Here is a 15,913-nt window from a genome sequence, read left to right as displayed (position 1 = left end):
CGAGTAATTATTAATTTCACGTGGGTTAGATATAGAAACCGTCATACACTCAGGAGTGATCAATAAACGATCTCGCTTCGTTTGCCAGATGTTTACTTCGCTCGGCGCACCGCAGTAATCCATGTCTGTCGTCTGCTTCTTTCGTACCATTTTCTTGTGAATCGGTATAATTTCACTGGTGGCATCAACCTTTTCATGTTTACATTGCTGTTATGGCAGTTCACAACACAACAGTAATTACTAGTCTTCCGGCGAGGCGCCATCGCTAACAAAAGCTTTCTCGCGTGCAGCGCGCGCTCAGCCTGGCCTCCTCTGGCTCAGCGCGAGCGAAGGGAACCGGCGGAAGCAAACACCCGGGGGAGGGGAAACCGTGCCGCCAGGGGAGAAACGAGCGCTGGCGTCTCGGGCGAAACTTGGCGTGCGCTCGTCTATTGGCACAACCCTACCATGCACGATCACTTTCGATAGTTACGACATGAGATTCGGATATACTTCTTACAACAGTCAGAAACATATTTATTTACACGAACAAACAAACAAAACCAGGAAAAGTGAAGGAACACTCAAAAGAATCATGTAGGAACCGGGACCTGAAGATGAATAACAATGAAGTCTTACTTTTGGGAACACTTGAGACAAATACCCCGTCACCTGAAAAATAAGCCATGAAAGCATGCGAAAAAAATACGTCAAGGACAAGTAAAAACGAGAAGCATGTCACAACACAATAAAATCCGAGGACACCTAAGCACTTCTTATGAATTGTGAGTGCGAAAGCATTAATGTCCAATTGAACGCAGCTGGGCGGTCCTGCGAACTATGAACGCCTGGCGGGTAAGCGAGTGCGTTGAGACGCTTGCCCAGCGCCTCCTAGATAGCACAAAGCCGATGCACTTCGATCCGTGACGTTACGTTACTTTGCCCGATTGCCATAGAATCTAATGGGGAAGCTCCCGAGTAAGCCGCTGTGATTATGACATCAACGCTTTTGTCACGCCGGGCTTCGCAATGGAAATTTCGGACCAAGCAGCATGATGTCATAAAGCAGAATGCACAGGTCTGCTATGTATAGTAGGCGCTGGTTTAGCCCAGTGGGCAAGACACTCGGCCTCTGAGCGATGGGTAGTAGGCTCGAAACTCACTACCGCCAGTTTTTCCTTTCGAATTTATTCTGTTTTTCATACAATAATTTATTCATAACGATTACCGAGGGGAAGTTAGAACGTAGGTGAGAGCTTGCGCGGACAAGGAACACGCGGATACCCCATGGACCTTCGAGAGCGAAGATGACGTGGCGTCTTGGCGATTGTCTCTCCCCTCATGCAACACCTGGCATGCGGCACCAGGTGGTCCCTTTCGCCCGCTCTGCTCCGTCGAGGCACGCACGTGATCTGGCGTCGCAGCCAATGAGAATTTAAGTGCCCTTTCGTTGCTGCAGGCGACAGAGGCCGGCTTTTTCGCTCAATGGGCCACTTGATGCTTTCGAATCGCAATTCGAATTACCGCAGTCTTGAAACACGTGTTGGTAATCGTCTGATGACTCTTCGTTAATTTGAATAACTCGATGCACATTACCATCGGTTAATAGCAATAATAATATCACATTCCTATGGTTGTGCGTCTTCAGGCACGATGGCACACCACAAGTGTGCACATGTGCGTATATGCGTGCGACTCAGTGAGGGCACCGCACAGGCTTAGAAGTTTCGCCACATTGAGGCCACTGCAGTTTCGTTTCATCTCGCAAGACCTCATATATGTTTATAGCAGTGTTACCTGGATAAACAGAAAAAAAAACCAATCTCTAAAACCGGTACTCTCCTATGCTACATTGCATAGTGATACAGAGTTGGTAGGGATCTTCGTAAGTCGTGACAGTAAAGAACACATAAAAATACCTTTGTAATGACTTGTGCCAAGACATACGGACCACAAAAGCCTACTTACTTTCGTCCAATGAATTCTTTGTTAGCTAAGCCGATATGATACGACACCTTGCTGACGGTTCGCAGCGTGCCGCCTACAACTTCGGTTTTATTCATCTTTTTTTAAATCACGAACGCTGCACCGAGCATACGAGTAATAACCGGCTCTGTAAGAGCACCTTACAAATCAGAGAATATGCCTAAGGCACTTAAACGTTATGTCAATAACTCACCGAGTGGCTATGAAAAATATGAATATCCTAATGAATTATCATTGACGGCTGAAAGCCCGCATTGCATGCCCTTCGGATAGTCGAGCTTTTCTCCCAACCTTACTGAGCGTGCTTACTCTAATGGTGTTTGTGTGCCTGAATATTACTTTAAGGGGGGCGAAAATTAGACCCCGCTCGTTATTCTTCACATTGTATACGTTATATTTCTTCTTCACGTTGTATGCTGTTTTCACGTACTAGACCATAGTCTATCAATCAAGAAACGAAAATGATTGGAGCCCCATCATTTGTTTGCGTCAGCTAATGGGTATCACATTGACCCTGACGAAGACAAGTCGCCTTGTCGAAATGTTGGCTCCAGAGACATCCCTTGTTCAATTATCCTTCTTTCTTTCTCACCTATTGCATCCCCTTTCCCCTCCCCCAGTACCGGGTAGCCAACCGGAGATAATCTCTGGTTAACCTCCCTGTCTTCCCTTTGCCTTTCTCTATCTCTCTCTCTCTCTACTCAAAACTTTCTGAAATGTGCAATAATCCTTGCTAAACGAACTAGCATTAAAACGCGAATTATTTATAGTAATTCCCACTCTCATAACTGACTCAGTACGGAGGCTAATAACACGATTCGAATCAATGAACGAAGCAAAGAACGAACGCTGATGGTGACTGCGAACGTAAAGCGTAGGACGCAAGTTGCCGAGAGTGTCGCTCAACTTTGTTGCTAAAAGTGTGGATATGAACGCCCTGGGGAATTATTTTGTTTCGGTGGTAATTCGATTGGCTGGTCGTAGATATTTCTGCACTTATACAGCGTGTCCCCGATAACTTTAGCCAGAGTTTAAGAATATACGAACACGTAGCTGGACAGAACCAAGATAATGTTGTTTGCCGTGGCTTGGAGATGCTTAAATTATTTTTTTCATTCCGCCGAAATAAACAAGCGGTCTTAATTAAATAGTCAACTTTCAAATGTTACAATTATATGAAAAGTTTTATTGAGACAATTGTAGAGCAACATGAAAAACAGCTTTCTGTTGCTCAATACGTGCTAGATAAAAGTGTTTTTCCGAGCCTGAAAGAAGCCCACAAATGCACGCAAAGTGCCTCGAGCGGCCAGTCGCGCGGCAATTTCGCGTGCATTTGCGCGCTTCTTTCACGCTCGAAAAAACACTTTTATGTAGCACGTATTGAACAATGGAAAGCTGTTTTTCATGTTGCTCTACAATTGTCTCATTGCCATTTCTCATATACTTATGATATTTGAAAAGTTTAATAATTAATTAATACTAATAATCTATTTAGGCGGAATGAAAAAAAGTAATCTGAGTATGTCCAAGCGACGGCAAACAACATTACCTTAGTTTTCTCCAGCTACGTAACATTCGCATATTTTAAAACTCTGGCTAAAGTTAGCTGGTACACCCAGTATACTGTTCGAGACAATCTCAGGTAATGTCCCCAGCGGTCACCAAAAGCTGTGGCAAGAGAAGACACGCGGAAATCCATAACCCATGTGACTGCAAGTGTATGATCATGAACCTTAATGCAGCAAATAAATTGTCTCACCTTGATCCCAATAAATAAGCTCGTTTGGAAGCGACTGCCTATCCCAGATAGCCATGCCCGTAGCCTCCGTAGCCTGCGTAACCTCCGTAGCCAAGACCGTAGCCGTGGCCAAGCGCACCGAGACTGCCGTAACCGTAGTGGGGAGCAGCTGCGTAAGCAGCCACCGGAACGGCAGCCTTCGCGACCACAGCAGCGGCGACTGGTGCGTGGCCGTAGCCTCCTCCGTAGCCTCCTCCGTAGCCGCCTCCGTAACCATAGCCAAGATGTCCGCCGTAAGCTGGGATCACTGGCTTCACAATGGCGACCTGAGCCGGTTGGACCGAAGCCGCAGGCACAGCCTTGCCATTGGCTGACACGTAAGGAGCTGAGGCAGGTGCGCTGGTCTTTGTACCAGGCTCGTTGGTCTTGACGACGGCGCGGAAACCGAGCTTGTCGGCCACGTAGTGCACCTGCCGGTGGCGGCCGTCGATGTCGCCGAGGTAGTAGGAACCGTGCACGGGGCCGTACGCGGCTCCAGCTTCGTGGCGGCCGTTGACGGCGCCGTAGCCGTTGACGATGTCGTAGCCGAATTGGTAGTTCCCGTAATCCTGGACAAGAATCGGATGCGTATTACTGCAGCCTTAATATAATGTAATATATGTCATGGCATAGCTTAAATGTGCTGGAACTACTGGAGAATTTCAGTTATGCAATAACCACATTGTTAAAGGTTAACGACATTTATTGAAATACATCCTGAGGGTTGGAAATCAACCCTATAGTTCCAGCAAATTACGAATTTCCTGCTAATATTTACGATGGGTGCATTAAGTTCAGTTCAATGTGAGAGAGCTATCACCATTATTTACCACTGCGTAGATACGAGCCGAGTTGTTCAATACAAGGACTCTCAAACGAGCGAATATCATGTGAGCACACATCTCAGCAGGCATGAACCTTACGCGGCTCAAAGCATATCTCAAATTTAAATAACCTGCAGCTGATTGCAGCTGGAGGTTTCCGAATTTTAGCTAGGATAGCGAGTCATGAATAGAAATTGCATAAATGCATAAAATTTTCACCACCGCTCAAAAAAAAAAAGATTAATTCGTCGTCATGTAAAATGTATGGTACAACTTGCGTTCTTTTCCAGTTCCAATATCAGGGTGCAACGAGTATTTTCTCAATTGTGTTGTTTATAGTCCAGTAGCCTGAAAAGTTAGCAGCATTAGCAGCATCTTAATTGTTTGATGTAAAGCAATAAGAAAGGAAACTGTTTCAAGTTCAGCGGACAACCTTTTTTGGCATAGAAAGGATGTTTGTGTCACGTTACACAATGCGTTACTCACGTCCTGTTTCCGATGCTGCACACTGTGTCCTCCGCTAGACGCGACGATACCAGCGCTGACGGTGACTGCCAGGCAAAGGAGCGAAGAGATGCACTGCATATTCGTGAAAAAAATAGAAAAAACGAAACAGAAGTTGCAGTCTCCCGAACTGATATAAACGTGTTATTCAGTATTTAATATGTTCCTGTGAGACCTAAATATACCAAAAAAAAAGAAGAACCCCACAAACAATCAACAACTCGTTATTCTTGTTTAAACAGACGTGGTTTCCAATAGTGTAGGGATTTCTGTCGGGATAAGTGAAGACATGTTTATTCTGTGGAGTCCCTTGCATATCGCATAAGTTACTCGGGGGGCAACACATAGTCAGTGCACATTCTTTCACTGCGAATATCTATCGTTTATTTGGGCGTTACAATGGCTTAAAACGATACAATAATCATTCACAATAGCTACAACGTTGCCCTTATATCATGCCTCGTGCTTAAGGTGGTATGCAAACGATATAAATGAGAATTGGAGACATGCTCAAAGTTCACATTCTAAAGTTCCAGTATTACGTGATGCCAATTGTCAAAAACATGTAACACATCTACCGTCATGGCTCTGAGTGGCGCTGGATAACACTCCCACGGTCATACCTTTCACAGATACATAAATACTTAAGAATGGGGCCGTGGGAGGGCCGTTGTCATAGCTCAATGGTATATCATCGCACGCGTAAGGCGTAGGTTTTGGGTTCGGCTACCATCCACGGTAGGTTGTTTTTCGTCCACTTTCTTTTTCTGTTACATCATCATTTCTGCATTTCAATTTAAAGCAACTAACAATTTCCCCTACGCTGTTCTTGGCTTCACATGGTTGTGATTTTTAAAAAAAAATGTCCCTCCAGTACGCCGTTTGTGTGACGACGGTTTGTGTACGCGGTTTGTGTGTGTGACGACAGCAGCAGTGCAGTGACGATGGTGAAGACGACAATTGACGGCTACGGCGATGATGGTGACTGATTTTTAAAGCTTAAGCATTCTTAGGTGACTCAACCAGAAAATCTCTCCGTCAGTCCGCAACCCGTAAAACGATGCGCTCCGTAAAGAAAAACGGAATAAGTTTGAAAGGAAAAGAATATTGGCGGTGAGGAGTTTTCAGCTTACGACACTCCACTCAGAAGGCGAATGTCTTAAGCCCTGAGCAAAACATCCACGCTAGAGGAAGGTGAATATGTCTGAACCAAATGAATGTGTTGTACCGACGGTACAAAGCAAATGTCAAAGGAGAACAGTTTCTATGAAGGCGTTGTGAAATATTTGAAGACGGTAAAAGAAAAGCCACCTCTAGGACCATGTGTGGAGCTCACTTAGCGCCTTGTAGACATCCGGAAAATTCCGGTTTTGCAAAGTTTGCTATATATATATATATATATATATATATATATATATATATATATATATATATATATATATATATATATATATATTGCGCGAGAAAAGGACTCTGAAATAATATGGGCTGTCCCGCCCGAAGGTGCTACAATCTAACGGAGCGTCTCAACGCGCAAACTGCCACCAGGGACAAATGGGAGGAATCGGCAGGCTTTCATTAGCAACTCGTTGCTACCTGGCTCGCGCACGCGCCAGTAGTTTCAAAGCGCCTGCTGACAATGGCCCGAGTGAAGTATACGTACGATTTTGGGCCAACGGTTACAGCGTCTGGTTGTTGTGCTGAGAGACCGGCGTTTGATCCCACTATCGGATACGTATTCTTTTTATTGAAGATGCCCGTTACTAGGCCTACATGCCGACCGAAACATACCTACCTAGCGCAAAGTGCGTGCTTCGTAAGGATGCTTCGTATTAAAAATGCAGCAAAAAGAAAGAATGACAGGTCAGACACTGTCATTCTTTCTTTCTTAGTCTCTTTAGAGAACGGTCTCCTATAAACGTTTTGCTATGACCATTGTTACAGCAGAACGAAGAGGACGCCAAACAGTCGCATGCGTCTGCGGCCTTGTGCGGAACCGAAATTCACGGCTAGTGGCGGCTGGACACTGTCTGTACCACTGGTTGGCAGATAGCGCACTTACTATTAGTACTGTACGCCATGTGAGGAAGCGGAGCTTGTTCTTTCACAAAAGATGCGTTCTACTGCTCTACCAAAACCGTCCATGCATCTTTTGCACACATAATTGCACCAGTAAAATTGACCAAGCTCCCTCAATCGAGGAAGAACAGAGAGACCAACTCTTCAGACACCTGCCAGGTAAACAGTGGCGAGATCGAGTGGCTGAACAGTCTCGTCGAGGGCATCGAGTAGCTCACCTGTTCCACATCGCCTTCCCCCATGCCTGCAGCGAATACACTACATACACATTACCTGAGTTGTGCATGCTTGAAGATGGGCACAAGTGGCTGCATATAATTACTGAGGGTTGCGAATTGTACCGGTAGAAAAGTAATGAGGAAGATAGTTCCACGACTGTTTATTGCCTTTCTTCGAGACGAGGAGTTCGTCAATATATATGCTGACACACCCTTGCTAACAACGTGCGAGGTGATCAGGAAGAACAGTTGCCACTCAAACATTCCAGGCTAACCCCGCGGGCTGTAACACTACCATAACCAGCCCCACTACCATGTATATTACTTATTATGATGGACGAGCAGCGGATACAACCATAGAGTCTTGTTTTGCAATTCAAACCTTGTTGTACCGCGTTGTAGTCGTCAATCAATTACATGCTAACATCAGCAAGCCTCTCAACCTTGTATTCTCCTCTACATAGATTTGACTGTAGCGCCTAAAACTAGTTTGTACACAGAAATGCACCAAGCTATATAATACAGGGTGATCACTTTTAAGTTTTATGGAATTTTCAAATATAGCCTGTTGCAGGTAACATTGTTCTAGTCCTTGAGCTGGATTATTCAGAGAGGCGGACATTACTTGCACAAAAAATAGAAGCACATATCTAACTAATTAGCAAAATCCACTAATTGTCTTTTTAATAATTACGTTACGGCACATATTGCAATTTACGAATTGTATCCGGTGAGATTTCAAGGTGTATGCACTTGGAATGAATTTCCAGAACGATATCATTTTGGAGATATGAGCCATCATAATCCAGCTCAAGGACAAGAATTATTATACCTGTCACAGGGGACGTAAAACAATTCCTAAACTTTGAAATGGTCACCCTGTAGATGTATAAGATAAACTAAAAGCTGGCCGAGCCAGTTTGGTAACCGCGTTGATAAAACATCGTAAAATTTTAGGACTGGACGCCAGAAAAAGGCAGGCCACAGAGGCTGTATTCCTGTAGTGTCTTGTCCAAAATGTTGAGTGTTTTCTCATCGACATTCACTCGCAAAAAGCTAACCTCAATGAAACGGCCCACGACCGTGCGCGAGAACTTGCCCGCCGCGACGGTCCCACGGCCTACGAGGGGCTGGACATTCAGTTTAATGACCCGCTGCTCACTTACCAAGAGATCACCTCCCACTATCGGAAAGGCAGAACCAAATTCCCGCTCCCACACGCCAAACTCGAACGCGCGCAGGCGCCCGCGTTTCGAATGCTACAAACGGACTCGTATCCGTCCCGAGGCCTTCTAAGTCACTATAACTCAGAAATCCCGGCAAATTGCCCAGACTGCCCAGAACTTTATTGCTCACTCTCGCACATGCTATGGCAATGTACCGCGTTACCAAAGGGCCCTCTCTCCAGTGAGCCCGAATGGGAAGAAGCCCTCCAAAGCCCGGACCTCAAACTACAACTCAAGGCCGTCCAGAGGGCCCAAGAACTGGCGGAGCGTCACCACGTTCCCGTCCCGACTTGGGTGTCGCCTACGGTTTCTGCCGGAGGAGTTCCCCGCATGGGATCTCCAACGGATTGAAACTCCTCAGGACTTCAATAAAGTTCTTGACTGACTGACTGATTCTCATCGACATAGCAAGGCACACCGCAGTTTCCGAAAAAAAGAAACAAAAAAATTCCCATTTTTTTTCTTCGCGTGTTTAGCCACAGTATCGGTGCGGTTTAGGGAGATGGATGGAGAAGACATGCAAGTGCGCTCTGCCAAGCCAATCGGGATGAATCGGGAGCGCGTATCTGAGGCATAGAACACTGCGAGAATTAGACAATTATGCCTACCGACGACGCAGAATCTAACGCGATAAGAGCAAGAGGTGCCTCGATTGAACTTAAATCTCTTTACGGAAATTTCGGGCGTGTACCCTGGAATGCGACAGTGCAAGGAGCATCCGTGGACTATTACATGTTCTGTAAAAGTTCGGATTGACATGCAATACACGCAGTCATCTTCAATTTACCCGTTTCCGAAACTAGTTGCGCTGTTTGCATCAACGTGATCAATTACGGAAGTACCCATACCGAGGCGCTTTAAAGAATCTATCCGGACAAAGAGAAAGTTTTTTCTATACTGATGGCAATAAGGCCCAGACCACCCTTTGCTTGTCATTTTGCGCACTAATGGTTAATATTCACATAGCTTTATACTCGCGATATGTTTTTCTTTTCATTTTTTAAAATATCAATACATAACTACATTCCTTTTATAAAACTTCTACTTTTTCAGCTGCTTATCGTGAAATAATGTTTGAGGTCGCGAATAACGTAGTCATTACGGTGGTCTGCACCATGGAGGTCATCCGATTAATCAAATCTTTTCGCTGCGAGGCCACTATACTAAATAGAGTCGGCGGCACCATGGCCACGCAAGTTATGAGCACGTATGCTTGAATGTAAGAGACGGAGCACCTGCTTTGAATGGAAACATTCCTGCCTCTCGAAGCGACACCGTTCCCACATCTTTTACAAAGGCACGAAGGGCATTTGGTCAGCGTTTCTGTATTTCGAGCTGACTTTTATTGAGCCTGACATTTACTGAGTTCCACTGACAAAATCTCTGTCAAAACTGGCGTTCTTAAGAACTTCATTGCGATTACCGCTGTTTTAATTTGTGTGTTACAAGTTTAACCAACTTCAACGAACTTTTCTGGCAGACGAATTGATTCGGCATTCAATTTTATTCACCTCCCCAGATACATCTCTTTATGACTGGCCTGGAAGTGTCATATGCAGACGTGTGATCTCATATATACAGCAGAAAAAAGGCGCTTCATCACAAGGATTTAGAGCTTTGTTGTGAACAGCGCGGATTCTTATATTTCTGTTTTGCTATAAAGAAATGCGGCCACGGACTCGAGAGCTGGCTACAAGAACTTTAAGGTGCTTAAGCAGCATCTCAGCTTATCTAACGTGCAAAGCAGAAAGAAAAATAAATTAGTGGGAATCGCACGCTTTGTCCCTGGCGCTCGAAGAAGGAGACAGTTAGCTGCTAGTTTCGTATAGAACAACAGGTGCGGGACGTAATAGGAGCTGCTGCACGGTGCTCACGTATTGCAGTAGTGGGAATTTCCTCAAATAGCCAGTAAAATATCTTGACGTGGCCAGCAAAATTTACTGAGCTTTCCGGGCACTAAATTCAAATTTCGGCTATGCTACTCCTTGAAAGGTCGACAACTCCGGCCTTGAAGTGAACACTCTTAAGACTTAATTTCCGGCGAGACTATTACTGCATCCAGAATACATATAGCTGTTGCCGTCATCACGGATTAGGCAGCTTCGACAGGTCGACGTGCGTTCTTCGATATACTCGTTTTTTTTTTTTCACTTCACGCACAGAAGTGCTTCCACTATTTCAAAATGTGTTTAGACAGGTATTAAAGGAAAAAAAATTAAGTCCAGCGCAACTTCTAGATTCTGCTTTAACAGTAGCGAACAGATCAGTGATACGAAAACTGGAGGCGTCCCATATGCCCAAGAAAGAGAGGCACAAAAACCACACAAACCCGTCGACGTCACCTTCCAATTTCTGAGGACGCTCGTGTGGCCTCAACAGTTACTGCAGCATCTAATACAGTAGAATAAGGAATTGAATTACGGCCGACTCGAAGATTAAAGGGAGCACCAACTTGTAATTTTTCAATAATTCTGCTATAGAAAAGGATGGTTTCCAACAAAACGGAACCAAAAAAGTAGGTCGTCACTCAACGACATAATCAATTACGCAGTTTGGGCACTGGGAATAATAAAGGGAATCGCTTTTTTATGGCCTAGCTTGATATGTAATATGCCCTTATTGTAACTTTAACGCCTTCTAAGAAAGAATTGAGAAGTTGTTCTAAGTTGTCAACAATGAACAGCTGAATAATAAAGCACTTCAGAACGGAAAGAAAGAGGCAGCAAGCTGAATTGATGGTTTACGTTAGGAGTGAGTTCTTGACAGCTTGTTCTTGACGCAGCATTAAATATGCGTACTTTTTATCCTTGTGATCCCGTCCGAGAACATTAACGGCCACTACGGTCATGCACATCTCTAAAGCATAGACTGAAACGGGCGTCGTCGCCATGCAGTTGTACATCAGGGTAGCTACTATAAATGTAAGCACCATCAAAACGCACTCTAAGACACCCAGATTTCCAGGGTGTCTTTCTTATTCCCAGTCCCGGAGACATATCGTACCTAAATTTCGTGTTTGTATTTCAAATGTTTCCCGTAACAGGTCCTCAAAGCATTGCAGCTAGAGGTACTTACTGCATTTTATACACAAAACCAGATCGCTAGTTGAAGCTTTCAATTGGTACTCCACTGGAAGCACGGTGTCCCTTTTCCATGCGCTGCATGTTTACGCGGTAACGCAGTGGACAGCTGCGCGCGTTTTTCGCATCCTTCCCTTCGACGTGCTCATCGTCGCAGTACAAGCAACACACCACCTAGGGCACATCACCCAAGTCATAGCGCCCCCTCTCGCATGCTGCAGTGCAACGCCTCCCTGTGCCAAGCTGTTGGAGAGAGAAGTGGGCGCGCAGAACACCGCTACGACGGCACCACAGCCCGAACGCGCGCCACGAGGCAAGAACTGTCCCTCGTGACGAGTGTCGCCGGCGACGCACGTGGACGCACGTACCTTGGCGAACATGTTGCTGGGTTTCCGTCCCGTCGGGTGCACTACGTATTCCAGTCGGGTGTATGCGTCGGCGCTGCTTTCACTGTGACCACTTGATGAGGCGTCCGGAGCATTTTATAGTTCCTCCTCCGGCGGAAGAAACCACCGCGCCCAGAGGCCTCCTCGCTCGACCCCGAGGCGCCGGATGGAAGGAGGAGTGACCGCCTTTTGGGGCCATTATTGCGTCATCCGCTGCCCTGCTGTCTTGGACCATTCCGGGCGGCCCTTATTGTTTCTCCCGCGCGGCAGCCAACAAAACGGTATTGTATCGGCCGTAGGATGGGGAGAGCGAACACGGCTTTGTTCTCCAGCGGCTCCTGCCGCCACCGCTGACCAGGAATCGGGTCGGCCCAGCATTATCGCCAAATCACTGGCTCGTGCGCGCTTCGCGCTCTCGTCTTGCCCCAGCCTTGATGCGTTTTTACGTGTGTGCCTTCCCGGCTGGGCCAAGCGTGCTCCGCGGCTCTTAACGCCCGCGCACGCGTTTCCGCTGCGGAATGTCTCTCCTTTTAAGCAACAAGGCGCGCACCCTGACAGCGACGTTCCTACGCATGCCCGCGTGAGCCTGTTTGCCGAGACCTTGTCAGAGCCGTCAGCCTCAGCTTTCCCCTTCACGGAGTCGAAGCGACTCGCCGGCCGGCCCGATTTCGCGGCCGATCACTTGCCAAGTCGTTGACAGCCTCTTCTGTTGTCCGTCTCGTTTGACTATCGTGAGCGCAAAAGAAGAAAAGGAGGACGTACTAATTGCGCCTGCAGTTTAATGCGTCACACGCCTGCCTATCCAGGCCTTGTCAATCAAGCCGCCACATGAGCGGGCCGTGCTGGCAGCTCGCGGGGAGAGCACCGCGTTAAGCTCCTTACGAATTGGTCATCTGTACGAATGAACAATTAGCGAGCGCTGCTGGAGGAGGAGACGCGAAGCGGAAGGGAGGGGGGGGAGGAGGAGAGCAGCACCTGATAAACAGTGGCGTTCAAATAACGGCCATCGAACGGCGCCACATCCATCACCTCGTTTCTCAAGAGCACTCATTTATTGCCCGTCAAGTTGGACCATTGCGTAGTGGCCGTAAATGTGAGACATAAAAGATTGAGCACTCCAAGTTGAAGCTTATCGTATAGCCCAGCATAGTGTCCAAATCAATTAACCAAGGTAAGTATAAATCGATCGGCGGAACAAGGTTCGCTCGTTCTCGCGACAGATCACCTGGTAGTAGTAATTCCTTGTTTATCAACATCAATAAAATAAATTAGGGGTAAGTAATGCAGGAATACTGCTGCTGACCGCCCTGCAACTCTCTAGCTTTGGCTACTGACACCTCAACCGTAGTCAGTAGTGGGTTGACAGGGTAGGGGAGTACTTCCGCTCACTGTTTGATGCCTTATGTGGAATTGTTGATATTGCATTCCTTTTGCCTTTAAGAACGCAATGATTGACATACATAACACGCCTTAGAGAAAAAGAAATTTGTGGAAAAGGACAAAGAGGCGAAAAATTTACTAAATTACAAGTACTTTTATGAATTTAGAGCAGGAGTGTATGTGCGTACAGAGCCAAAGTCATGAGGCTATGCCACAAACACAGTTATGAAACGAAATTAGTGTCCAAATACTGCAAGGCCTAGAAGATTACGTGCTTATTCTTGTTGACTAACACACATGCAGCATTCTGTAGTGTTTGGAGTTATTTGATCCCAAGTTGGCTGTCGCTTGAAGGCTGCTCATTACTTATACCTTTAAATAGCTCTGCCACATTTTAGCAAGCTGTGACCTGATTCACAATGCATGAGCTTGTACAATTACTCTTCAAGCTTTCTGGTGCATAACTGCTGCTGCTACTGCAACGAAAAAGAAGAGCTAGTCTTTTTGTACATTGACCAAAGGTCCACCTAATTGAAATTTAGCAGCGGAATTGACGCGAAGAAAAAAAAATCTGCACAATTTTAACAGTCGTGTACATTTCCCGTACGTATTTTATTGCCCGAAGCTTACTTATTAAGTTAAATCTTTAAAAAAGTTTTTGATTGTAACCTAATAACGTTGGTGTTTCTGAGAAAGTGGCATTTGGAACGTTCAGAGGCTTTTGAATTGAATACTCTTGGCAAGCCTACTTTTTCGCCGTTCTTTATACAGCAAAGCTGTTATGTGGTGAGGTACGGGGAAAATTAACGCACTGTAAAAATTACTCTAACCGTCAGCTCCCAATGGCAATAAAAATTAATTACTATAACTATTTCCGCTAGCGAATATTAAGTTGGAGAGAACGTTTGGCATATGCGGAATATCAGAAGTGTGTCGGGTAATGTGCGGCTTGTGAAAATTTTCAAAGATCTGTTCCTTACGCTTTAGGGATTCACGGTTTATACTCAACAGTCCGTCGTCGCAGAACTATCGGCCATGTTAATATTGAACTTGACTGGAGCAAAATGCAGCTTAGGGGAAACATGCTGCGAAATACTAAATACGTACATACTAAAAATGCATACGAAACCTACTAAATTTCCAATTTCAAAGTTCTCGAAGATTGGGCATCGTCGTAAGAAATTATAAATGTGTCATTTGCGGCTCTTCTAGATGCCCGCCGAGCGACTAAGACGCTGGCTGTTGGCTAACCATTGGGCGTATAACAATGAAACTTTGGTTGTTAGGAGCAAGGCGCTTGAGGGATTTCCCATTATGCGCATTGGGGCACCATAAAGAAACTTTCTCACTGCCATCTAAACCTGTAGAGAGCTCCTTCTAGCAGCGAATTGCATTGTTTTATTAAGATGAAACTATAAACTGCAATCTGCATCGAAAATCTCATTTAAGCGAACGGCCACACCATTTCGGCTTTCTCCTTTAAACTTTGAACACAAGCTGGAAGCAACCATTGAAAGTAGTTGTTGTAAGCTGAGGAATGTTCCTTTGAGAGCGTGAGCAGTCGTGTGCTCATCGTCGCCGGCTCATGTGTGACAGTGGTACGACGCGAGGTGGTGGTCATAGGGTGGTGCACACGAATTGCAAGAACGTTTCGCTGGAACCGGAAGAGCCTTTTAACCGGAAATACTCTTCGAGGCTATAACGAGGAACGCCTTGGGCACCTCGGCCCATTTGTCTCAAACTCTGCGTCACTGGATCTGGGTTGCCATTCTGCAAAGTCAAACAAATGTGCTATTAAGGCAAAGCGTGCATATACAATGACTGCCCGGTTTTTACGTACAGCATCTCTCTAGCATATCATACGTCTAGCATCTCTTCCCGGTATCCTCAAACGCACAATGATATAAAGAAAATTAAATGTTTCGTGGTTGGATTAGAACCGAGGGCCCCCATCGTAGCAACCCAATTGTTGCTACGCGAGAGAACACGCGAGAGAACAACCACTTAACCACTTCTGTGGAGCAACCAGCGCTTTGATTTACACTGCGTGCGTTTCTTCACAAAGCAAACGAATTAATTTTAAACGTAAGAGCTTGCTAGTTTCCCCCATCCGTACCAGCGGCAGCTACTGCTTTGAGATGCTATGCGACGTCGTACAACGTTCGGGCTCGGCCAAGAAAGGCGGCAGAAAGGATGCGCCCGGCGTCTCGTGCTGTGCAACACTGCTACAGACGACAAAAGCGAGGCACACGTTGGCGACGAAGTTCGCGCGCAGTTTTCCTCCTCGCTATCATGTCTGCGCTCGACCGCCAAGTGCTGTGGTGCAACCGTCGCACGAAACGACGACGCTTCGTAGTTTGGTGTCAACAAGAATCGCGACAGCGCGAGACGTGCAGAACAATGCATCGTGCCGTCATTCTGACGATGCTACGCGCATAATTGTTTTCCCACATGGCGTTCAGATCTGAGTTATT

General features: G+C 46.0%; 1 protein-coding gene across 1 annotated transcript; it reads right to left on the bottom strand.

Annotated features, from left to right (window-relative positions):
• Positions 1-489: 489 nt before the first annotated feature.
• Positions 490-12,511, bottom strand: LOC135900105 (adult-specific rigid cuticular protein 15.7-like). The gene is made up of 4 exons (XM_065429552.1): positions 12,042-12,511; positions 5,053-5,145; positions 3,725-4,311; positions 490-651 (listed from the first exon to the last, which is right to left on the bottom strand). Exons 1-3 carry the CDS (start codon positions 12,051-12,053, stop codon positions 3,763-3,765), a joined length of 654 nt encoding a protein of 217 aa, XP_065285624.1. The 5' UTR covers positions 12,054-12,511; the 3' UTR covers positions 490-651; positions 3,725-3,762.
• Between the last annotated feature and the right edge of the window lie 3,402 nt (positions 12,512-15,913).

This window comes from Dermacentor albipictus, chromosome 1 (genome assembly GCF_038994185.2).
Source record: "Dermacentor albipictus isolate Rhodes 1998 colony chromosome 1, USDA_Dalb.pri_finalv2, whole genome shotgun sequence".
Taxonomy (NCBI): Eukaryota; Metazoa; Arthropoda; class Arachnida; order Ixodida; family Ixodidae; genus Dermacentor; species Dermacentor albipictus.
Note: the sequence above shows the minus strand (reverse complement) of the source record. Positions and strands in the feature narration are given on the sequence as shown.